Raw genomic sequence first — 26,219 nt, 5'->3', positions numbered from 1 at the left:
CACTTATTTTTCTCCTATAATTTTTGTTTTCAGGTTTCTTGGAAACTCATACTGTTCCGCGACTACAACCGCGAAACACACATTTACATTTCATTCACAACAATGTGGTTACGGTAAAATGTTACGAGTAATGAACGTTTCCTGGATGATCGAATGTCAACTCCTCTCACCGCCATTTTCGAGGATAGTGGCGAAGTTGCAAACTTTTCTCATTAGACATGAAACACTTTTTTAAAGACGTTTTTTTTTTGGTTTCTTGAAAACTGCAAGCAGACGGAAATTACATTGAAAGAAGCGAATTAAAACCGAGATTAAAGCTGGTGATTGAAAAATCGGCATCAGCTGTGGTGAATTTCGTCACATGGATCCTAAAAAATCGCTTTGCTGCTGAACTAAATCCCAAAAAAAGGACTTAAACAGGGAGCAACGATTTTCAAAACAAGGATTTATGAGAACGGCAAAACAGCTGCATTTGCTGATTTTAGAGATATTGGAACGACTTAAAACACCACTTAATTCAGCAAAATCAGTCTCCTAGTGATCGGTAACGTTCGAAAGCACCCGAGGTCAAATGTGAGTGCCTCAGCAGAGGATTTCACTTCTTCTTCGCTACGAATTTTTGGAAGTTGAAGAGTTCCCGTACTAAAAAGTCCGCTACACTACGTACGTGTATCCCTTAGCATCGAATCCAATCCTTTTTTTTGGATTCTTCTAAAATATTTCTGGAACGAGTGCAAGTTAAAAAAAGTACTAGCACAATCATTCAATCCGGCTTACGGAAAATTTTCATTACTGCTAAAAATCGATAGGAAAGCTCATTGATTGATTGGCACTGATAAAGTCTCCTCATGATGTTTGCCCGAATTTTTATATTTCTCAAGAAGGAAAGCTTACAATATTTATTTATTTACTTATTACGCTCAATGAACGTATCAAAATGATTTGTCAAGGATGAATAGAAATAAATACAGAGAATATAGCAAAAAGAATATATGGGGCAAGAATTAGTCCCGTGTACGATATGACAATATGGCAAAAATAAAGTCATAAATACTCAATTTTTTCCCCCACAAATTCCTCTTTATTTCACCTTTAGTTAACCAAAAAAATGAATAAATGAGCGTTGCTAGCAACAATCACCTAGACTCTCCTCAGACCAAGATAACGTAAGGTATATGGGCGAAATAGAAATTTTCAAATGCATTGCAATTTAGTCTCCATGGTGCTTTTTTTCGTGCATATTTTTCTGCATATTCTATGAACTTCCTTCCGTTTTTTTCCCACGCGAATTCTGTTTGTTTTAGCTTTGCGTGACTCCAGAAACATCAAGCATATTATTTATTAAAGTGACCTCATAAATGCAGCGTTTAATTTCAATGTTACATTAATTTTAAATAAAGTATATATAATAGTATAGAGGCACCAGAAGTTACGAAAATTTCCTGAGGATCATTTTCAGTTAATGGTGCCAGTTTGGAAAATATTTCCTGAAGAAGCAGCGCGCATTTTATCGGAGAATAAAATTAAAATGCCGGGAAATGGATATAAATCTTCTGAATGAAATAAAATTTTCAAACTTTTATAATAAAGTACAGTGCCCAGTAGAATATATAAGTCAGTAATGTAGAGGTGAGGTATTTATACTTTTCAGCCTTATTTCACTGAATTGGAATGAATTATTAATGGTCATGAGCATGAAAAAACGGTAATTCACAATTTCTATGTGGAAATATGTATATATCTACCTCTGTCTATCATAAATTGTGTACTATCGATGCATAGAAATGTAAACGTTTCATGCACAAGGTTCATCACAAGTTTACATTCCATTATTTTAAAAAATTTCAAAAAAATCAAAGAATCTTTAGAAATTTAAGGATCACAAGTTTACATTTCATAATTTTAAAAACTTTCAAAAAAAAATTGAGGAATCTTTAGAAGATTGAGGATTGAAAGTTTCAAAAAATCTTCAGAAAATTAAAGACGCAAAATTTGAAGAACCTTGATGAGCTGAAGAACTTACGGAAGGAAAGTCAAAGAGTAACATCAGCGGGCCGCGAGCGCCTTTTAATGCGTGCTCAATTTTTTCGAGGATCTATCCTGCGTAACTTGGCTGCACAGAATGAAGGGTCGAAGTGAACCGATTAAAGTCAACCGTAGAGATCAAGCAGCTACCAGCACGAGTTTTTAGCGTTCCCATTCGAATTTTTCTTCACTTTTAATTTTCTATTTTTTCTGATTTTTATGCACGTCGTTCATCATAAATTTACATTTCATTAGTTCACGGGAGAAAAAATTGAAGATGCGAAGTTTGAAGAACTTCTCAAAACAAGGAAGGTTCACAAAAATGTAATTAACTGCAAAAACTCAAAAAAAAAATTATAGATGCGAACTTTAAAGAACTTCTCGAAACAAAGGAGGTTCACAAAAAGCTATACTTCTCTGGGCGAAACGAATGGTGTCATATGGGGCAGAAACTTTTTTTTTTAAAGAGTTGTTTAGCGCAAACACCCCGCAAAAAGGATTCAGCCTGGAATCTGTGAAAGAGAGGGAATAGGAAGAATAAGAATGGAAAGATGAGAATTTCTGAACTGGCGAAAAAAAAACTGGCACAAAATCGCCTGTGCGGCCAGACACAGCAATTTTTCGTCCAATTCCATCCATAAGTAAGTAGCCGAACGTCTGATAAATTGAATGGCATACATAGAAACAGAACCACTAGAATAATTGAGAAACGAGACATCTTGAAAGAATAATTGAGAAACGAAACAGATCCCCTCGAAATATTTGTCCATTTCAAAAGAGTAACCCAAATAAGGATTAATCCCAAGATCTGTACTGAATTTAAAACGGCATTGAGAAAGTGGGTCCCAATTCGGCGAGTAAAATTCTAACTGATACAGTATACAGTCTCCAAAAATTGAAAAAATTCACTGTGGGACAAGGAGTTTCCTGAGAGAATTTTTGCAAAAGACCTGTCCAAGAACTGGGCAGGAGGAATTGCCGACGAAATAAAAGAGGAGCTAAGCAGGAGAACGAGGAAAAATGCTCGTGAATTGATACGTATAAAAAAATGCGGACGAAGAAAAATCCAATAACCAAGAAATTGAATTTTTCCCCCTTTAATTGGAATTCCTTAATAGCACTGAAGAAGGACAGTTGCGCTAGATTACAAGGAAATAGACTCTATGTTTCGGTGCATCTCTGGATTTGTCCCGAAGAGTAAAGAAATGGGACTCCGAACACGGGACAAAAGAATACGTTACTAGAAGGGCAACACATTCGCCGATATCAACGATTCAGTGAGTTTCGCCCATGGCAGAGGAGCCAAGAAAAGAAAAGAAAAAACGTGAGGACGACCGTTGTGTGAGGAAATGAAATCAGAAAAGAGGAAGCGCTTGAGGCGGCCGGGCGCTTACCTGCAATGCCATTGCTTGAGGCGTATGCGTTGGCATAATACCTTTAGCTTCGAGTTCTTTTCTTTTTTTGAAACGACGGAAGTAATCCTGGATTAAGAAGGTCGCGTAGAACTTCCCAACTGTCACATCGTCCTCTTCTAGAAATAGGAAAAATTAAAAGTTATCCCTGAGTGGAAGGGAAAGAGGGGGTGGGGGAAGAAATGAGTAGGTCAGAGCGCCGGCGATAAGCATGGACCCACTTCCTGCCGGTGGAACCACTTCGTCGAGCATCTTCGCCGGTGTTCGCTTCCATATTCGTTTGATTGCGGATCGAAGTTGTTCGTTTGCCTCGTCAATGTTTCCCTCTTAAAATAAATCCATATTTTATGCATGTATTTTTTCGAATCTAATTTATAATGCTTTCATTTTATGAACGACGACGGCGTCGTCATCAACCAATTCAGCAAACACATAAATTTACGCGTCACATTTCGAGTTTTTTTTTGGGGGGGGAGGGAGAGGGGAGGGGGACTTTGACGAATTTCAAAGAAGGAAATGAATGAAAGTGTGCAGAATTCGCTCATGCGAAAGCACAGCATAATTATTCTTATAGAAAAATTGCTGGGATTGTTCGAAAACCTGCCAAAAGCATCAAAAACCATATTCTGATGATGAGGATGCTGAAAAAACATTTAAAAAAATCCTCGGAAATAAAATTGAAAGCATTTAAGAGCGGTTCTCAAACAACTGAATCCATTTGTCCCTGCAAATTTCTGAAAAGCGTTTGATGTTTTTTGCTTTTTTAAAACTGTCTTGAAGCCACACTATCTACAGGAATAATTTTCCAAAATTAGTTTTCACTAGCTCTAAAATTGAGGGTAAACTCTTCAAGGATTTCGATATTCCATTGGTTTTGGTTTTTTTTTTTGACGTGCCTTGAAGTCTACGAATGAGAAAAAATGCTGAAATTTTATTCCCTGGTGGTTTTTTGCAGATTATCGCCGAGATACTTAAGTGATAAATACGATAGTTCTGTCATCGGACCTGATCATTCACGGATGAGAGATACGAAGGATGAAGGAGCTATGCCTAACGACTTCAGTCCAGAATCGTTTAAGATTTATGAACGTATGTCCAGCCTTACAATGACTTCCGGGACCGGCCGATCTATGAAGTCGGTGTCTTTATTCTCGCAGACAAGTCTGGCACCAACTTATCGATCCCGGAAGGTTGAAAGATTTGGTTGGCACTGGGGCGTTTTCGAACCTCCGATCGAACGTGCAGACAGCGGAACCTCTAACCTACTGCGCTATGCCCGGGGGCAGATTTTCTAAGCTATTGCGCCTTAGTTGCTGCTGCCTACTTATAGCAAAAGTTCGCACGTAAAATAAGTGAGTAAAGGTGCAATAAAACATAGCATTATATTAAATTTTGTTTATATAAAGTTTTGTAGGATTTTTCTTATTATTAAATAGATACTGAAGTAAAACTTTGGTCACCTACCAGTGTAGATCTTCAGGTTAGTTCGAACAAGTGCGAATAGAGTTGCGTTGAAGCAAACAGTACCATCTGAGTTGAGCGGCATGTTCATTGAGACGAGACGCTGAAATAAATAAATAAATAAGCATAATTCCTGGTAAACACGACATTTAGTCCTAAAATAATCAACAGTGCTCGTTCTTTGTGTACTCTCAATGTACAAACGAGGATTCTGATATGACGAGATTGTAGTAGCTGCTTCTGGGGCCAACTGGACGTTTTTACGGCTTGTCATTATGAGAAAAAGAAAAATTCGAAGCGAATAACTTGGCAAGAATCGATTATTTGCTCATCAATACCAGTAAACGTTTCATATTTGAAGAAGCTCTATAATTCTGAATATATATTGAGTAAAAAAGTGGCGTTTTAGGACAGTTGGTAACCGTAATTTTTTTTAAGAGAACAATTTTCAAAGTCAGTATCCGAATAACAAAGAATAACAATAATCTTGGACTCAAATAGAGAAAAATAGGGAAAGTGAATCGGAAAATAAGCTAAAAGTAAGCTAAAAGACTAAATAGGAAAAAAGACCAAAAAAAGAGAAGAAAAATGAGAACGAATTGAAATCTATTGAAGGGTAGGAACAGCTAAGAAGTGAAGTTGAGTCTTTCTTCAACCTTAGATTCTGCGTAATCAAATTTTATGGAAAAATACAAAAAATAAACATTTTCAAACATTCGATAAGTGTCTCAAGGAGTAGGGTAAAGAGGAAATGTTGGAAAACTTACAATGTAAAATAAAATGGTTAAAGTGAACCAAAAAAAAAGAATAAAACGATTTAAAAAAAAACTATTTTTCTCGAAACCAGTTGCTCATAGATGTTTGTCTGAAAATAAAACAAGCATTAATTTAAGCACAGTTTTTTTTTCTTTTGACAAACATACTGCAGCGCTGTGTAAACAAAAACAATCGAAGCACATTCACTTCAGTTCTGAAGTCCTCTTCCTACCTTATTCCCGGATTAATCCTCATCTTTACTGTAAAAAGTTCGTGGCCGAGGTTACCTCCGAACTCGGAACAACTGCATATGACTGGCTGGGAATAAAAATATGGACACTTTTTGTGGACATTTAACAACCATTTCTCTATTCACCAGCAGAAACAACAAAAAGTCTCCTCGATGAAAAGAAAACGAAAACATTTGGGAATAAGTCGTCGCTGTTGTACCTGACGCTAACTCTGACTCAACATCTCAAAAAAGAAAAAGAAATTTCTGGGAATTTCTTCAAAGTTTCAGAAATTTTCAAGGTTTTGCAAATGATTTAGAAGGAGAAGTCTTGTACACGAGAGGCTTCCCTTAACTTTTTTCTCTCGAGAAAACAGGTACATCATTATTTTCAGTCAACAACAACGTGCAGAGATTGTAACAAAAAAAAAGATTACTATAAAATGTGCGCACAATGTTGGTGAAAAGAAGATCGCAACTCTCTCGTCTATCCAGAGACTTTCCTCGTGAGAAAAAAAAACGCGAGATCGCTAGAATAAAAATTACTACTAGGAAAGAAAATTTTTGGAAAAAGGGAAAAAATGACAATACAAAAATCAGAATCAAAAAATTTCCACTGATTTCTATTAACTCAGACTCCATAGGTTACTAAAATCTGTTTTTATTCATCTAATTTCCTGAAGGAAAGTCATTCTACATTTACATGAAGCAGATTAAACAACGTATGACAATTGTTCCGATGAGAGGAGAGTAAATAATGCAGAGTATGTGAAAAAAGGAGTAAAAAGTTGAAAAGCAAAAAACAAATGAAAAAAATAATGTAACAAATTTTACAAGCTTCACTTATTCAAAGTTATTTATTATTTAATTGTTTAAAATGTAATTTAGTTTTCTGCCTTTTATTTATTATTTATTTGTTTAAAATTCTGTAAAATGATGTCCGTAAATTAAAACGTTAGAAGAAAAGAAAAAAGGAGTGTTGGAACGGAAGCAGAAATAACGAGATAGAGAGAGTAAGCATAAAATGACAGTAAAACTGTAGGTTTACCTTCCACCCACAACATCTACTATTTTATTACTATCTATTTTTTTTTACTATTCTAAATGTACTGTACCGGCACAAAACCTTACCTTACACGCCAACCTATGCGGACACAATTTTCCAAAACCAAGAGGTGGTGAGATCTTTCGAAGTAGTGTTACAACATCGAGATGTTTAATTCGTCCTAAATTTTCACGAATGGGGAAAAACTGATGGGAAAAAAGGAAAAAAAATAAAAAATGAAAAAAATGATTTCAATTGGTGGTGTCGAGGTATTCCACGCACCTTTCGCATCAGGATCGTATTCGGACCAGAGACGTACGAATTCTTCCAAATGATGTGGACCCAATATTGACCAATCTCTGGTTAAGTAATCAAAGTTATCCATAATAACAGCCACGAATAAGTTGATGACCTGAGATACACATAATTAATTGGAATGGATTTTATCGTAGATCAAATACGCAAGAAAATCGCCCATACAGTACGTTTAAAAAGTATGTATCCACCCTGTATTTGACGATTTCACGTTTCCCGGCCATTCTGTTGGACCGAAATAGACTCATTAGACTCATCGTGATCGAAAACAGTTGCCTACTTTTTTTCGGAAAAAAGTTTTTGTCTCAAACGAGAATGGGACTTATATTCACTCAGATTTCTCAAAATTACAAAAAAAAATCATTTAAAATTAAATAATTAATGGTAATAAATTAAATTAAATTAGATAAATAATGAATTAATAATAATAGTAAATAATAATAGTAAAAAATAACAATAAATAGTGATAATAGTAATTAATTTACAATTACAAAATTACGAAATTCATTTGATTAATTATTTTAATTATTAATTTAACATTAATTTCACATTTTAATTACGAAATTCATTTCTTCGAAAAAATCAGTACAAGACAAGAATTTCTGCACTCTCTGCACTGATGTAGTAAAAAGTAGCTGTGCGAGTTTCACGAAGTTAGTACTCTGAGGAAAAATTACATCCTCAGTTCCGAAAACAAACACGTACTGTACGAACGTAACGTAACAAATATGTACTTTCCTGAACGTATGTACGGATCAGGATTTGTTGAATTAATTGATGTTTGGATTTTGTTTGATTAATTTGGAAAATATGTAAATAAACACAAGTATGGATCAAAGCTTTAAGCTTATTCACACTCTTCGAGAATAGTTGTTTACAAAAACAAGGTATGTATGTGGTCATAGCAACTTAATTGAATATTGCACAAAACTAATTGCACGTGCTGACTAATTGTTCACGCTTTTTTTGAGAGAGAGAGAACTTAGGCTCTGCAGGAGAATTTTGAAATTTTCCATCATTAAATGAGCATCTAATCCCGAAAACTGGAAAAATCCTAAACAAATGATGCACTGTAGCGCTGAGAAAAAAAAAAACTCGTTGAGATGACATACCGTAAAAAACAGCGGAGCAGGAGGACCCAAGGATAGCACAAAATATAGTTGAGAACTTTAAGGATTAGTCGTAATTTTTAGAATTAATTAATTTAAAACTAACGATTAGATTGATTCAATTTTTTCCTTTTTCGCCAAGCTTATTAGGCCAAAACACTTCAATGTATGACAAAATTCGCCCTATACTAGGAAATTTTTGGATGCATGCCAGCGATCATGGTTGTGGTTACTAGAAACTATAATTGGACTGGCCCCCGTATCAAGAGTTCTTCATGACGCTAGATCGGTACACATTCCTACATCCTATATTTTTTCTATTCTCTTTTTCATTTTCCTATTTATTTTCCCTATTTCTCCTCTCCTTCCTATTTATAAAGAGAGCTTATAAGAGCTTATAAAAGCTCAGCTTTCCGGTGTGGCTGATATTTATTTATTTACTTATTTACTTATTGATTTATTTACCCTGCTCAAAGGTAGCGTATCACGAAATTGACGTGGTACATCAAAGCTACAGAATTAGGACGTATAGTTCAGGATTACATGTAGATTACAGAAACGAGCGTATCTCCACTCAATTCCCGCTAGTCGTCTTGAAAAGCAGGGCGTGGGAACTGGTTTGATTCCTACGAGGTACGTTAGAACACCCCTGAGCCGCCTATTCATTGGTTTTCCTCGACCTACTTTGCTACCGCGCTCTTTTTCAGTAATCTAAAGCCCCCAACTCTACGTTTTCGCTGCGGTTTCCGTACCACGTCAATCTCCTGGTACGTTACCTTCAATAACTGGGTTAAAGGACCAGCGTTGATCCACACGGTAGTTATACGATCCACTAACTACCGTACGCTTCCGTCTTTTCCAAAAGATACCGTATACCGTACACGATAAACGCGTACCAGGAAAGAACACAGCATGAAGAAGGAGATGAAGTATGGATACGCAAAATTGACTCCACAACGAGCTTCCTTATCTCGTTTATAGTCATCCGACAACGGATCACAGCGGACATCTTCTCGATCCGAACACGACAACATCACTTCTTGCCAAGCTTCACCGGTAGCAGATCTGTAACTTTACTTTTGAGACAGAAAAGGAACCATTTCCTCCTTAACTTCACCTCACCTAAAAAGGACAAGCACAGCAGCAAAGAATGAATGGAAATTGTTGTTACGATGTATTTGTGTGGCGTCGTCCAATGCTACCTTGCCGAATACCTTTAAAAGGGAATTTGTATCAGCAGAAAGGAAATTTCTAGGAAATTCTTAGCATGGAAAATGAATCTTCTGCAAAAAAAAACGCATTAGCAGGAAAGATAAGGAATTTTTCCAAAAAATCAAATGGGTAATTAATTTTTCGGATCAGTACCTGCATCCCAATAACCGCATAGATAAAGAAGAGCAGCACAATCAACAATGCGACATACGGCAGTGCCTAAAAAAACTCTCCTACAAAAAATTGCATAAACAAAAAGATAAGGAACTTTTCTTCCAAAAAATTAAATGAATAATTAATTATTCGGATACCGCAGCACCTGCATCAATTAAACTTAACTCTAAACTTAACTCTTAACTTTAACTTTAAAATTCAAATGTGATGAACCATAGAAAAAATGAAGGGAGATGAAAAAAAAACCGTAGAAGCAAAACAACTCTCGCGACTGAAATACCTGGAACGATTTCATAAACGTCCACAGAAGCGTTCGGATACCTTCTCCACGTGATAACAGTTTGACCAGCCGCATAACACGGAAAAGGCGGAAGAAATTGATCGAGATAAGATTTGAGCCTGAAAAAGGGAAACACGGTCATTTTTGTAACCTCTAGTTGTGCCAAAACGACAAGAATTACGATTGTAGTTACGGTGGATTTGCGTACGCGCTCGAAACGGCGCGGTGGAGGCAGTAGTTGGGACCGAGGTGGGACCCCCGTAAACTGCAGCGATGAATGGTGCCAGCAAGATGGTCCACTACGCTCCTGATCGCTGCGCTCCACCGCACCGCCTCGAGAGAAGCTGCGTACGCAATTGCGTACGTGCTTCATGTCGTTTTGCCTCTACTGTGATTCATTGACAGGGAATTTGTTCAACTAAAAAAACGCGACGCGTCCACGACAAAATTTTGATGTTTTGGGAGCGACACTGGCCGAAGGACATTTCCATAAGAGATTAAAGGCATTACCCCTCGAATCTGGGTGGTAGGGGTTTCAGGTGGATTATGCCTATACAGGGTCGTAGATTGTGGGAAAAAAGGTGATTCCGTCCATTTCCTCCTAATTGCCGTAAAAAAAACGGTCAGGAAGATGCGGCGCGTGCACAAGGCTGGCGCGCTCCAATCGAACTCGTTGTAGAAAACGCCCCGAAACGCTCGAAGCCGCATCTTCCGGGCCGTTTTTATGGCTTTAATCAACGTCGTTAGACTTTATCCTATTTTTTTACGTTAAGACATTATTTTAATGGCTCTGAAAAACTTCCACGTTCCACCTACCGCCAGGGCTCAGCTTTCCGTAGGTGATGTCGAGGAATGAACCTAAGACAATGACAAAATCGAACGCATTCCATCGATCGCCGAAATAATTCTTTGGATTTAGTGCTGAAACATGAGAAAGATATGTCTGGGAGCAGCTACGTATATGAAAAGAAAGAAAAAGAAATAAAAAATAAAATGAAAGGAAAGAAATACGAGAGACACAAAAAATACAAAAAAAAATGAAAAATACACAATTAAATAGAATTAAAATAAAAATAATAGTTATCATAGGTAAATCCCTAAAAATAAAATAAAATTTTTAGGATCATACCTATGATCTTAAAAAAAGCTTCGAAGGCGAACACTCCGGTGAACACCAAATTCAATATGTCCAGTACGTATTCGAATCGATGACCGGACGGATAGTGTTTACACGCCAACGAGACCGTGTTCAGCACGATAATCAGGAATATCACATATTCGAAAGCACGTGACGTCACAAACCACCTAAAACGGGTGAAATCAATTCCAATCGATATCAGTTTTTCGGTGGATGGAAGCGACAATCCACTTACCATACACGATATTGAAAACGATTCCTAGGTATATAACGACGATGTGGTTTCGCTTTGAGTGCAAATTCGATGCATTTTCTCTGGAAAACACATTCAGTGGTACAGTGTACATGAAGGAAACGGCGAGTGGGAAAGAAAAAACGAAGAGAACGAGCGGTTCACGTTTCTCGTCCCCCGGGGGGAATTTACTGTACTGAATCTACTGTACTCCTGCAATCTGCAAGGCTTCTTAATCCTCTACAGTAGCCACGACGGTAATTCTTCGCCAGGGGATCCGGATTTGTGTGTTTTTTTTTTGTTTTCTGGGGCAGAATCACCGTAATCCCACCCCGGCGGGTCCTCATCCGCATTCTTTAAATTTTTTAAATTTAGTTTTATTTGAATTTTTTGAATTTAAGTATTTTATTTCTTTTTGTTCTGGCGAACTACTGTGGTTACCGTAGTCTGCTCAATAAATCAATAAGTGCTCAATAAGGATGACATGTAAGGAGCAGAAAAATAAGACAAACACTGCAAAAATAGGCTTTCAGTCCAAAAGAACAATAACCATCATTTTCCTCCAAAAACAGCTGAGTTCCTGAGTTCGAGAAAAATTAAAAGAAAACACAGTAAATTTGCAAAATGTGAGGTTTTTCGTTAAATTAACTAATATTTCATAAACATGAGTAAGAGAATGTGAAGAATGAAATGAGAAGAATCTTCGGGAATAACAAAACCTGGTTCTTGTCCAATTCACAGTTCTCGTACTCTCGTTCTCCTTCATTCTGAAACGTGACGATAACGAAACCGACGAAGATATTCATCATGAAAAACGCTGAAAATTTATTTTTTTAGGGAATTTTTGGCGTTTTTTTTTCTGAACTATAAATAAGATCAATCGATGCGATCGATACCTATGACAATAATGAAAGCTATGAAGAACAGAGCGACAGCTTGACGACTGTTATGCACCGGACCTTTATCTTCTTCGTTGGAATTGATTGCCACATACAGCAAGCTGAAATAGAGAAACATTTAAATGATGAGATGAGAAGAGAAACGAGAAAAAAAGTAAAGGAACGGGAAAAAATGATAACTTTTTATGTTGGTTTGCAAAAAAAACGCCGTTGTATAGCTGCTAAAGAATCACAGTAGTAGATATAAATGATTGATAGATGGATTTGCAGCAGATTGAAGAAAAAAAACAGAATTGGTCTTCAGAAAGGTTTTTTAAAACAGCGACACTCCTAACATTCCCACGTGGAGTCTAGAAAATCCCTAATGAATGAAAAAAATCTAGAATAAAAATAATAAATTAAAAAGTAGAATGACAAATTGTTTCTTCCTTAGTTGTAAACAATAACGCCCTAATTTTTCCCCTTCTTTTATCCTGTTCTTTAATAGCCCCCAGGTGAAAATCGAGGCCCAAGGAGACCTTTTTTCGCGATGGTCTCACAATGTAGAGCACCTTTCCGTTCCAGTCTTCTTTTTATTTATTTATTTATTTTTTACATACCAGTGATTTGACCAGATTTTAAGTTACTGTGTACTCACTCAGGCCATCCTTCAAATGTGGAGACGACGAACAGGGAAACCATTGCGTCACCAACATTGTCGAAATTGAAATCGTTATTTGACCAAACGCGCTTCTTCGATACAGGCTTCGTAGGATCACCGTCCTCATAGTGGATATATTCGCCTCTATATGGGAAAAGAATAAGTTCCCGGAGAAAAAAAAAGGAAGATTCCCTCAATTAAACACCACCACTCACCTGCATTCAGCTTCCGTCATTTTCGAAAGATCATTACATGAAAAGAATGTTCCTTTGAAAAGTTGCACGCCAATAATTGCGAACATAAACTGAAAAAAGAACAGAATGATAAATTTCCTCGCACAAGTCTCTTGTTAAAGATCACGTGTCAGGAAATTGATGTAGTTGAGAAACCTGTGGAAAATATAGAGTTCAGAGTATAGTTAACGAGTGCGAGCGCGGCCACTCTCAATTCTTCTTAATCGTCCTGAAAAGCGGCGTGGGAACGGCGTTTTTTCCTACGAGGTACGTTAAAACACCCCACCCCTTGTGCACGCCCCCTGTCCACGAGCGAGCGGTCAAGAGTGAAAAAGGTCTCCTCACTAGCCGATTTGAGTAAAACCGATGAATATGCTGCTGAGGGGATTAGAGCGTGTACATGGGCACAGAGTTCTAACGTATCTCGTAGGAAATAAAACGGTTCCCACATCGTTTTTTAGGACGGCAAGGAAGAATTGACCGGTGCCATGCTCGTTGGCGTAATCTACGACCCTAACTCTACGCTTTCCTGGCGCTTCCGTACCAGATCAATTTCGTGGCGCCTTCAAGTAAAATAAATAATAATACGCGTCACTTCGGAGTGGCCGAGTTCTTTTGAATGCTTACAAATGCTCACAAAACAAAAAAAGGTTCCAGATAGCCATACCTGTAGCATAAAGGTGACAAGCATAATATTTCCGATGGTTTTCACGGCGACAATCACACATTGCACGACGTGCTTGAGACCTTTGGCTCGATTGATGGCGCGAAGAGGACGAAGCACACGAAGCACACTGAAAGCGAAGCGGTCGTCAGTGATTCGTTGCGGTCGAACGAAAATTCCCCAGTTGGCAAGATACTAGATCCACTAAGAAAATATAAAGGCGATTGATAAAGTATTCCTACAACACTATGCAACCTACTCCTACTCCCTTCCCTACTAAGGAACCACAGGGGAGGCTAATCTAAAGTAAATCGTCGAAGTAGAGAGGAAACGATCCACCTTGCCAGATTTAGCCTTTATCTTTTTTCCGCTCTGTAGTATTTTTAATTCATCCACCTTAATAGGACTAAAGAAATATGCTAGTAAGGAGTTCCGGAAAGAGTTCGTCCGGAAAAGTTGCGTGGATAGAAGTAAATTTTTAGCCGAGACCAAACCTAATTCATTTTTTATTTCAATAACAGTACGATGTAGGAATTAAACTTTTAATTTCCAGACTTTTCCACTTCTTCAGGTTTTCTCTTTCTTTCACTTTTTCTTTTTTTCTTCTTTGAGGCATAGATTTTCTAAAATACGTTTTTCGCTCCTTGTGTTTTTGTAGATAATTCTTTCTCAATTTTAGCAGTGTTTGCCCTCTTCGAGTCAAAGCAAATTATAATTCAATGTGGAATACTCACTCCTCTCATAGTCCACATTTTCTAGGGTCATAGATTTTTTCGGATTTCGCATTTTCAAAAAAAAAGAAGTTCCCGCCGAACTGTGTGTATCAGTAGGTCTCACCGAAGAATTTTGACGACGGAGATGGCATCCGATTTCAATACAAACGACACAAGAGAGACAGCAACGACAAGAATATCCAGAAGATTGAAGGCGTTACGACAGAACGATCCCTTATGAAACACTAGTCCAAATACCACCACCTTAAGAAAGAAAAAGAGACATCAAAGTGAATCCATGAATCGAATAGAAAAAAAAGTAAACAGAAGAAATATGTATGTACCTTCAACGTGATTTCTATCGTGAATACGGTAGTAAAGAAGTAGTCGAAATAGTTGAGGACCTAAAAAAGGAGCGACATACTGTAGAAAAATGATCGTTTTAATTACAGTACGGATTCATACAGTATTTCTGCTTGAGTTCGCCTCTAGTGGATCTTCTGCGGCTAACATAGCGGAAGAAACAAGGATACACACGAGGACACTGTTGGTGAAGTACGAATGGTTCACGATCTTATTACAGAATACCCTGAATCAGGATGTTGATGTAGTGGATAGGAACAGTCCTAGATAGGAATATAAAGAAAAATTTTTATATAAAAATAATAGCAATGATAAAATAATATATAAAATAATAATAAGTAGCAATAATAAAACAACATATAAAATAATAGTAAGAATATAGAAATTTAAGTTTTAAACTTAATTTTTAATAAGAGTATAAAGTAATGTAAAAGAAAATATTTACACAAAAATAATAGTGAAAACACATTAATATATATAAAATAATAATAAAAATATAACAAGAATATAAAGGAATGAGAGAAAAATATTTATCTAAAAATAATAGTGAGGGCACAAAAAAATTTTAAAAAATAAAAAATAAATAAAAGCAATAAAGTTAAAATAAAGCAAAAAAAATATAAAATTATATTAAAAATATAATAAGAATATAAAAGAATATAGAAGAAAATATTCATATAAAAATAATAGTAAGGATGTAATATATATATATAATAATGATAAGAATATAACAAAAATATGAAAAAATACAAAAGAAAATATTTGCATGAAAATTACAGTAAGGATATAATAATATTGTATTGAATACTAATAGGAATATAATAAAAATATAAAAGAATCTGAAGGAAACTATTTGTACGAAAATAATAATACGATATAATAATAATGTATAAGATAAGAATAAGAATATAAAAGATGATAAAAATATTTATACGAAAATAATAGTAAGGATATAATAAGTAATAATAATATAAAATAACAAAAAGAATATAATAAGGGAATATAGAAGTAAAAATGAAAATAAATACATTAAAGAATATAAAACAACATATTGTTGAAAATTCCAAACCGGAAAGGATTCGTGTGGCTGAGGATGAACAGCGACGATGCCTTCGGTATCGGCTTATGCGGTGTTGTCTGCGGCAGTTCGCTCATGCGGCGAGGACGAGCCGTCACCAAATCTTCGCCGGTTTCTTGTTCCTCCATGTCCATCCTGAACTAATTCCTGTAGCGGTGAAGTCGAGAACAATAAAATTAGTATAGCAAAGAGTTTATTTATTTACTTATTTATTCATTTATTTATTCATTCATTCATTCATTTATTACGCTCAAAGGCGTACCCAGAGTAGGAGGCAGGCAGGTTCAGGTTTATGCATAAATAAATTATTCATAGATTCACATTCACATTTATATTTCTTGTTATATTTTTTTATAAAATTATTTGTATTGTAGAAATATTTTAGGGAGCATCTACAGAAACGTGGAATAAATGTTCAACGCAATTTGTAGCGATTCCCGTAGCTGGTCCCAAAAAAATGTGACCAACTATAAATCGTAAGAGGGCACGGAATAGTAAAATCTCAAAAAAAAGCTCTCCCTACAAATCGAAAAATCAAATCGTACCTGTCATCGGCTTCACCATAACCTTCACCTTCCTCCTCGTATTCTTCCTCACCGTCCAACTCTTAAAAGTTCTCTTATGAAAACATGCATTTTTGAACACGTAGGATACTGAACTATATCGATCGTCTAGAAACTATCCAGACAGGAACCCTAAAGGTCTTATAGACATCGTATGTTGCAGAAATAACTCTTACAATATTATTCTAGTACAATATTAGCGGTGGTATGTGGCGAAATTCCGCAAAATTTGTTGTTTTCCTCTCCATTTTTTCGCCACCTGGTCATAAATCCCTTTAACATCGTGTCCATTTCTTAAAAAGAACATATCCCGATTCAGCAGCGCATGATCTACCCGGTGATTTACTTCCTATGAGGAAACTAAAAATTACTTGGCATGAAAATATCAAAAATTTCGGTCCACCGGCTTCGGTCCCGCTGATAATTAGGTCGACCTTATGGACGTGTCGCTCTTAATTGTATCTTAAGGTACAACGGCAGCGCAGTATATCGCCGTCATGCTGTCTGCGATGACCAGAACCATTCACGGAAAATAAAAATCATGGACAAATTCCGTGAACGGCTTCAACAATGACATTCTATATATTTTTCTTATATAGGGATTGATGGGCGGATGTATGGCGCAGTCGGTTAGAAGTCCACTGTGGTCATACAGTCGATGGTTCAAAACCGTCCTAGTGCCAACCAAGCCTCAGGGTCAATGAATTGGTACCAGACTTGTCTGGGAGGATAAAAACACTGACTTGATCATCGGCTGGCCCCCGAAAGTCATTGTATAGGTTAGCCATGGGTTCCAAAATCTCAACGATTACGAATTCCAGTAAAACGCGTTGGCGCATCCCAAGTGGATTGATTACGCCAGTGACTTTATCCTTTTATTTTTTTAAAGTAGGGAATGATAGCGCCCAGATCGGGGAAGAGTCAAATGTGGAGGTGTGGGCGCCTATCCCCTTCATCATGCACCGTTATTTACAGGCAGTGTTGACAGCGGATGCTAAAACACTCTACGAATGGTGCGAAAAATCGATCGATATTTCTCAGAGCAACAACAATAAAATGCATCACATATTCCTCTGAAAAGCAAAAAAATTCCATGTGTCTTTTTTCTGTCGAATTTTTGTCCTCTTTTCCTCAATGTTAGAGTTATTTCTGCAACACCTGGTGCGAGTAAGTTGAGGCCGAACTTCCTTCCACCGACCTTGTTGTTCTTCCTCTTTTTCCGCATTTGTTAAACTATCAGCATCGGCCAAGTTATCGACAGCAATAGCCAAGAAGACGTTGAGCAGAATGTAGTTACCTTAAAGACGCGTATAAGCGACGTTTCTTTTCAAAAAAAAAAATCACGAAAACACTAAATATAGAGAAAAACAAAAAATAAAAGGCTAAAGAATATCACAATATACATTTATGTAAGAGAAAAAAGATGAACTAAGGGCCAATAAATCAGGAAAAACAAAAAAAAAGAGAAATTGAAATGATCTCCTACCACAAATAAACAGAAGAATATAATATGCGGAAGAAATCACGCCTGGAGTGCCCACACCACCGTGTGATTCAATACCGTTGTACATTACCGTATTCCAATCTTCACCGGTCAAAATCTGAAAACAAATTTTATCAGAAAAAAGAGAGTTATGTAGTAATGGAAAATAAAATTACAAGAAAAAATGGACGATGAAAAAAACACCAGAGAAAAGAATGAAAACCTGGAATACTGTGAGCAGGGATTGAATGAACGTGTCGAAATTTGCTCGTGGCTTCGGTTGTTGAGGATTAAAGTTGAATCTTCCGCCAAATAACTTGAATATTTTTATTTTTAGATTTTTTTTGAAGAAAAACGTGGTTAAAACACCAGTAAAATATTAGAAGAGGTCAAAACGATTGAGAAGACGTATTATTTTCCGGAAGAATATTTTTTTAGCACTAAATATTCCGTCTCGAATACTTTGGAAGATTATATTATGCGATTGAGAAGAGACGGAATATTTAGTGCTAAAAAATATTCTTCGGGAAACGAAAAAAGTAAACAACTTGGCAAACAAAAAAGCCGCAATTGCAAACAAAAGGTGTATGTAAGTAGAAAAAAAATTGACGAAAAAAATAGGGTACATGAACGAGCAAAAAACTTACTTGCATTCCTAATAAGGCAAAGATGACGATGAAAAGGAAAAGTAGAAGCAAGAGTGAAATAATTGACCTAAGCGAGTTCAACAATGAGGAAACGAGGTTTCGGAGTGAGGTCCAGTACCTAAAACACGTATACGTATACGTACGCACGTAGGAAGCTCCATTCATTACCGGATTAGGTACGGTAACCCAAAACACATAGGTATTTAACAGAAGAGAAGCCGAGAACTCACTTCGTGACTTTGAAAATTCTTAAAAGTCTTGCGGATCGAAGCACAGACACACCAAGAGGTTTCATAAGACGTAAATATAACAAGACGAATTCGATGATTGAACTGAAAAAAAATGTCGTAAATTTGATGGTGCGGACGTGAATTTCAGGGCACAACGATCGATATATCGAAGATCAGGTACATCTATACAGGGAGAGATTTTACTGTAACAGTCCATTGTCACTTCACTTCAAATGCAACACGGAATGAAGTAGCACATATTCTTGGTCAGCAAAAAAAAAATCAATATTTTTTCTGAGCTTAGCCGCTACAAATAAATTTTTTCATTTCATCATTTGTATATTCCGCCGGTGCGGAGAATTTCTCTATCTGGTGATTTTGCACCAAATACACCTTTAATCAATTCTGTGGGTATTGATTATTATTATTATTATTATTATTATTATTATTATTATTATTATTATTGTTATGTTTATTATTTATTTTCGAATATTTAAGTTAAGTTTAAGTTTCGAATGTTTTTTATCTCTGCAATTAACACTTATGTTTATTTTTAATCATTATTTTACCAGTATTTTTTCTATATTATTGCTATTACTATTATTATTACTATTACTATTTAATATCTATTATCATTTATGATGCTACAAATAAATTCTTAGAACGTTTCGAATGTTTTTTCTGTCTATAATTGTTGTCTATGTTTATTTATCATTATTTTATCTATTACCAACATTATTATTATTATTATTATTATTATTATTATTATTATTATTATTATTATTATCTAATTTCTGGTATTACTTGTGGGTTTATCATCTATTTTTGATTTTTTTTATTTGTTTCTTTTTTTCTCAGTCGCACAACATAATTTCCAAAACAATTCGAGACGGAGTACTTAGTGATAAAAAAATATTCTTCCGGAACGAACATGTATGTTTTCCGTTTCCAAAAACTTATAATTTCCTACTTCTCACCATTTAGAAACATTGAAAATGAATTATCTTCGAGAAAATTCTTGCTAAATGTGGATGAGAAATAGTTACTGTACTCTTTTAGCCTAACATTTTTTAAAATAAGAATAAGTTTGCAGAATTTGCAGTAGTACATAGTAACAATTTCCGGAAACGTTGATGTCCCGAAACGATGAACGGCTACTCATACTTCTCACCATCAATTATACATTTAAATTTAAATTGAACATTTAAAGCTTTTACTAACAGTAGAAAACACACCTGATGACAACGAAACAGTCGAATCTGTTGAACTGTGACGTGGTGTAGGTGGTGAAACCAAGCGAATACATTTTTAGAAGCATTTCTAGCGAGAAGAGGACCACGAAGAAGAGGTTCGCCATGGCTAAAAGTCATGAATAAATAAACAAATACATAATAAAATAAAAAACTAAAATAAAAAAGAAATACGAATAAATTATTAGATCAAATACTTATGTAATTGGGGAAGAAAGTCAGATTTTAAGGGAAAATTGGAAGGTTACAGCAGATTAGAGGGGAAATCAATCAATGAGAACACTATCAAGGAATCTTAAGGGTAAACGGAAAGGTTACAGTAGATTAGAGAAAGTAGAAAAGACTGAATAATGAAAATCTAAATCCTCTTGAGGGAAAGCATTAAGAATAAACCCTAAAAATTAAGCATAATTCTCACTTTGGAAATCGTCCAACCATTCGCTTTGCCCATAATGTTCGGAGGTGAGCACAAGTGTGTTGAGCAACACAAGAAGAATGACAAGCCAGTAAAAAGTTTGACTTTTTACAAGACGACGACAAGCACGACGACATCTACGATTCGTTTTCTCGAATCTGAAATGGAGAAGCAAGATAGTTGCGAGAAATCTCATTTACGTATCCTTCAAAAAATTCGGGAATCAGGATGACAACAATCATGCCCTTAATGTTTTACATTTAACAAAAACAGTTTATACTCGTTCGCGATTCCTTGGTAATTTCATTGGGATGATAGTGATTGAGCTCTTCAATTGTGTTCCATTTAACAAAAACAGTTTATAATAGTTTTTTTTGACAAGATATCTCGAGCAGGACCCAAGATTTCTAACATCTTTCATTGCGACTATCGTTTCGTTGCGGTCTCCTAACGTTAACCGTAGGAAAAAATGTTTTTAAAAATTGTCGTGTTAAGATGTTAAAACAAAATGTGAAAGAAAATGTGTTAAAATAAAATGTAATGATAAGAAAAATAAAAAGAAATGTATTGGCTTTCGCTTGACTGCATGTAAATTTACCGATAAGCTGCAAAAATTATGGTGGAATTCAAAGAAACGTGATTTTTTACGCTTCTAATAAGGTAATTCAAGTATTAGAAATGAGGTGAAACAGAGGAAGAGTCGTGTGAATGAGTTACAGCGGATGCGTCGCAGTCGCCTAGTTCAACATAGAATCCGCGCCTAGTTTTGACTAAAGTCTGATCTAATTATGATTCTTCTATGCCACTACATGACGAATTCTATAGATTTGCTGAAAATAATATTTGACAGAAGCATTGTGAGGAGAAGGAGATCCAGAACCACATTGTTTCTTCAATTCTACTCATTTCGGTTAAAATGCTTGCAGATTTTGTTGAATTTTGGCGTAATTTGCAAGGAAAAAATAGAAGTCTTAGCAGCAAAAGCACCGAAAATTACAGTTTAATATACGATACGTTGGTAGTAGTAGAAAAACTTCGGCGGCTAAAATGGTTACCGTTTCATTCTGCTCCGCCATTTTGATGGTCGCGTTTCTTCTGTTCGTTCCTCTCCTTCGTCATCGACTTCTTCACCTGTTGCTAAAAGAACGATAGTTGAAATCTTGTTTCATACATATTCCTAGAACTAATATGATAGAAAATATAGAGCAAATTGGAATCTATCTTCGTTTTTTCCTCGATGCCAATTTTTTCTCATTCAGAAAACTTTTGTCGACAAATGTTTGAAGTTATCTTATCTTTTAGGTGAGATAGGAGGAGGATTTGCACGACTTTCACTTCATTTCAAGCAATAAATGAAGCTCTAAGCCGCTAAGTGCCCATATCAAACTGGTAAAAAAAGTGTGATGGATAAGTGGTCCAAAAAGGAAGAAAAAGCATAAAATTTCAAAAAATATTTTTAAAAATATAAAGGAGTTTTATCATAAATTATAAAACAATAGAAGCAATTCAAATGGAATCACAAACGGATATTCTCTTTTACCCTTATGTTCACCTTTTTTTGTGGATGGCATTTACTGAGTCCAGACAAGCTGTCCATGAATAAATAGTAGACCATAGAGAGGACTTTTTTTTTGCCCAGCATTACTAGACATGTTTGAATTTCAAAAAATATGTTTTAAAAACAACCTTCAACATTGATCAACTCTTGGGAAGAAAAAACAGAAAAATATAGGATCTTAGAGAGGTAAGGAATATGGCGACCTACGAGAAGAAATTTCTTGTTCAAATGTGTTCCGGAAAATCTTGCGAGACAAATGTAATCATTTTAATTTTCTGGATTTGCCGCACTGGAAAGGAATAGAGGAGCACGGGTACCAACTTTCGCTGGGGGTATAGCTCAGTGGTAGAGCGCTCCCTTAGCATGGGAGAGGGCTGGGGTTCAATTCCCCATACCTCCATAAGTTTTGCATTCTTACATGCTGTACCCGAAGATGAGAAGTGAAGATTGAAAACAGCCCTGTTCTTTCTCTTAACTCTTTTTTCGTGAAAAAAAAATTTCCGAGATCGGTTACGCTTTAAATCAAGCTAAACTATATACAGGAAAATGTGCAAGTGATCACAGTGAATTGATTACAACGAGGAGTTTCTTACGGAAAGAAAATAATATATACACTTTGAAAAAATTCATATCCAATTTTTTCTGGATAAACGGGATCGGGAGAAGGTGACAGGAAACGATAACAGGCGACTTTATTGATTACGCTGCTATTTGTTCCCAATCAGCTTTTGTAAGGAATTGAAAATAAATGTAGCGTTCAATCTAATTGAATTAATATACTGTAATTTTTCGTGGTATAATTGTATTAATTTTATTTTTTCACTTACATTTTATATTGTATTAATACGGTATAATAGTTATATTTGACGTAATGTAATTAGAAAGTCATTAGAATTTAATAAAATGATTTAGTAAGCTTAATGCATAGTACTCCAAATAGTCTCGAGAAGGACAAACTCTAAATAAAATAATAATAATAAATAAAGCTCTAAAAATCTTTCAAAAAGAATAAAGCTAAATACCTGTAGCTTGAGGTTCCTCTTCTTGTTCATCATTCACCGGATCGATGTCTTCGGCTTGTGTGATCCAATCCAAGTATCCTGAAACACAAAAAAAGACATTAAATATGTGTACATAATGAAAACAATAAAGCAAAAAAAAAATAAATAAAAATAAATAAATAAGTAAATAAATAGAATTGAAGGTGTTGCATACAAAAGTGTGCAGACAAGGAATTACTTATGATCGAAGCAGTTGATAATATTTGTTTATTTATTTGAAAACGCCCACAAGTGTGCCAGAAAACGAAAATAAGAAGGAAAAGAGTCATTCTATTACTGTAGAAAGTGAGAAAGTGAGAAATCCCTGAGCGAGATCCTTTTCCCAGCTCCAGAACCCTACATTAGAACAAATCGTTACCAGGGTTTGGGTGGCCAACCTAACCCAGAACGGACGAGTTCAGGTTAAAGTCCCGGGGCGAAAGGGTGAACGGGGACCTATGTATTTAAGTACTGGATCATTTTTGTGCCGGAATCATATGCCCATGGGACTAATCACTGCTCATTGCATTTTTTGCTGCTTTTTTACTATTTTTATTTTTTTATTCACTGTTTTTACTCATTATTTTTTATTTACTGTTTTTTATACTATTTTATGTTTTTTTTACTATGTTGTTATGTTACTACATATGTTTACTTTTCAGTATTCGTTTCATCATTCATCCTTGCGGCATCCTTTTGTCACAACATTGAACGTAATGAATAAATAGATAAGTAAATAAATAAACAGTACCTTTCAAATCTTCCTCAAGTTGCTGTTTTTCTCGAAATTTCTGGAAGAGGCCTCTTGCTCGAGCTTTCTCTCGCTCTTTGGAAAATTCTCCGGATAACACACCCAATACGAGGTTCAACACGAAAAATGAACCAAGTATGACGAGAGTTACGAAGTAGATCCACGGCCATTCACGTCCAACAGCATCGTTAACCTAAATTTTAAACATATTTCACTACACAATTTTGAATAATAAGCGTTTTTTTTTGTTCCTGCATTTCGAAATTTAGTTCGAGATCCTAAAAATTCTTTTCTGGCCTTCACTGCTGTTTTTTGCAACGCAGACTGGTAAATACGGTAGTAGGAATTTCGGGTCTTCCTTTATTCAAATAAGAAATCTCATTAATTCATTGGTTGTGTACCCTTATCATAGCCAAATAATTTTAGCTATTCCGATTTCGAGCCATCCTGAAACATTTTTTCAAACATTATACGATTTTATTTATCTTCATTTTATTTTTTTACTAATTTTAATTTTATTTTTCTTTTATTTCCAGAACCGGATCGATTATATCAAATATGACCGTAAACTACATAGAAGCTATGACTTACAAAGATTGGAAGAAATTTCTTTATCTGAGGTTTCAATACTTAAAAAAGACGATTTAAGGCTGATTGATCGAGAAATCATTTACAATCAATATTACAACCTTTTTTTAAAAAAAAAACACTGTTTTACCCGGCCGAAAAGTGGAGTGAAATTGTGTTGGGGCGGCAGAACAGTGTAAAATGCTAGTGATTCTTCAGAATACAACTTTAACCGTATTCTACAGGAAAAAAATTAAATTTCAAATAAATTAGGAAAGTTTGAGTGCTAGTCGAGTAGAATTTGACACATCAACGCATAAAGCGACACAAAATATAGTTTATTGTCTTTCTTGGAAAAAGGCAGAACCTGGAAATTTTTCTTTCGAATGATACCAGAAGGTTCTAATCGATAACAATTTAGCTACTTTCTGTTTAGTTTTTTTTTTAGTTTTAGTTTTTTTTTAGTTTTTCTGTTCCATGGACAATGTCACCATCTTTTTTTTAAAAAAAAAGAAAGCAGATCCGAGATTTTTTTTGAACGATACCAAAGGGCTCCAATTGAGAATAATTTAATTTCATTTCATTTCTGTTTAGTTTCATCGAAAATGGCACCAAATATCAGATCTATCGCAAGACGCATAGGTATTCCCTAACAAAACTAAGCTATTTACCTTTCTTCAATGCAAAAAAAAGCAAAAAAAAAACTCAAATATAAATAAAATTTGCTTCTTAGAGTATTATGAGAGAAGAACTCGATCTTTCTCAAACTGGAAATTATTCTCTCAAGTATAAACACCTCAGAGGTTTCTTGTTCCTCTGACCAGTCAACAGAAACTCTACAAGGAGATTTACACTCTACTACGAGGAGGCAGTCGTTTGCAACAATCCAGGTGCCTTACTAAGGGAAGTAGCGCTAAATTAACTCCCCAGAAGTTAGGGAGGAAAGGCAATGTCTAAGAATCCACAGAACTGATGAGTTTCAAAGTGTTTCAATGTAAAAATTTCTCTCTAGCGCTTCTCATTTTGCGCCTTGTCATCGGAAAAGAATATACAAAAACGATGACGTCCTGTCGCCATAAAAACATATAAATTTGACAAGGATCCCGTTGAGGATCCAGTTGGACGTACCCAGTACATGACGTCTGTCCATCCTTCTAGTGAAACGCATTGGAACACGGTAAGCATAGCTAGGCCAAAATTATCGAAATTCGTGATTCCATTATTTGGGCCTGGAAAAATTTCTTTTCTGATAACTGAAAAATGTTATTAATTCAAAAAGAAAGAAATAAATTATAGGTGTTGCTTCAAAAGATAGAAACATTTTCTGGAAGCGAAAGGGAACGGAGCTCTAATTGCTCGTAACCGTATGAAGAAACTCTTTCTTTCATTAAAAATGTGATTTTGATAAATCCAATAATTTATTGGATCATCGACGACATCGACAAAGAGTTATTAGTATATGCAAAGGTATATGTATAGGTTAATGCAAAGTAATATGAGTTAGAAGACCGAAATATCAAAAAAAATGAATAAATAAATAAATAAAAATAAACAAATACAGAAAAATGAACTACTGATAATAAGCAAACGTACCAGGCCAGGAGGTATTTGACGAGCATTCCCATTGTACTCCCATCCCGGACAAAGCATCCGACGGGACACAATGGAACGCTGATCCGACCGTACCGCATGGTGTAGGATCTTTTTGTGCTAGTTGTCCGGTGGCAGGATCCACAC

General features: G+C 35.5%; 1 protein-coding gene across 2 annotated transcripts in view; it reads right to left on the bottom strand.

Annotated features, from left to right (window-relative positions):
* RB195_000418 (uncharacterized protein) overlaps positions 1-26,219 on the bottom strand; it is a gene marked incomplete at both ends in the record, with an annotated part of 54,984 nt that overhangs the window by 8,512 nt on the left and 20,253 nt on the right. For both annotated transcript variants that reach the window (XM_064196753.1, XM_064196754.1), the window contains 34 exons: positions 3,420-3,556; positions 3,659-3,763; positions 4,902-5,001; positions 7,015-7,109; positions 7,211-7,340; positions 9,249-9,417; positions 9,475-9,566; positions 9,718-9,783; positions 10,019-10,137; positions 10,835-10,939; positions 11,148-11,323; positions 11,392-11,471; positions 12,108-12,205; positions 12,285-12,388; positions 12,925-13,071; positions 13,143-13,231; positions 13,828-13,954; positions 14,662-14,801; positions 14,882-14,941; positions 15,003-15,126; positions 15,970-16,113; positions 16,524-16,584; positions 17,740-17,838; positions 18,028-18,142; positions 18,248-18,340; positions 18,672-18,789; positions 18,902-19,003; positions 20,137-20,260; positions 20,570-20,724; positions 21,622-21,703; positions 23,147-23,224; positions 23,916-24,108; positions 25,611-25,711; positions 26,076-26,218. In XM_064196753.1, the coding sequence (XP_064052634.1) occupies positions 3,420-3,556; positions 3,659-3,763; positions 4,902-5,001; positions 7,015-7,109; positions 7,211-7,340; positions 9,249-9,417; positions 9,475-9,566; positions 9,718-9,783; positions 10,019-10,137; positions 10,835-10,939; positions 11,148-11,323; positions 11,392-11,471; positions 12,108-12,205; positions 12,285-12,388; positions 12,925-13,071; positions 13,143-13,231; positions 13,828-13,954; positions 14,662-14,801; positions 14,882-14,941; positions 15,003-15,126; positions 15,970-16,113; positions 16,524-16,584; positions 17,740-17,838; positions 18,028-18,142; positions 18,248-18,340; positions 18,672-18,789; positions 18,902-19,003; positions 20,137-20,260; positions 20,570-20,724; positions 21,622-21,703; positions 23,147-23,224; positions 23,916-24,108; positions 25,611-25,711; positions 26,076-26,218 (3,871 nt within the window). The remainder of the gene's footprint in view (positions 1-3,419; positions 3,557-3,658; positions 3,764-4,901; positions 5,002-7,014; positions 7,110-7,210; positions 7,341-9,248; positions 9,418-9,474; positions 9,567-9,717; positions 9,784-10,018; positions 10,138-10,834; positions 10,940-11,147; positions 11,324-11,391; positions 11,472-12,107; positions 12,206-12,284; positions 12,389-12,924; positions 13,072-13,142; positions 13,232-13,827; positions 13,955-14,661; positions 14,802-14,881; positions 14,942-15,002; positions 15,127-15,969; positions 16,114-16,523; positions 16,585-17,739; positions 17,839-18,027; positions 18,143-18,247; positions 18,341-18,671; positions 18,790-18,901; positions 19,004-20,136; positions 20,261-20,569; positions 20,725-21,621; positions 21,704-23,146; positions 23,225-23,915; positions 24,109-25,610; positions 25,712-26,075; position 26,219) is intronic.

This window comes from Necator americanus, chromosome IV (genome assembly GCF_031761385.1).
Source record: "Necator americanus strain Aroian chromosome IV, whole genome shotgun sequence".
NCBI classification, from domain to species: domain Eukaryota; kingdom Metazoa; phylum Nematoda; class Chromadorea; order Rhabditida; family Ancylostomatidae; genus Necator; species Necator americanus.
Note: the sequence above shows the minus strand (reverse complement) of the source record. Positions and strands in the feature narration are given on the sequence as shown.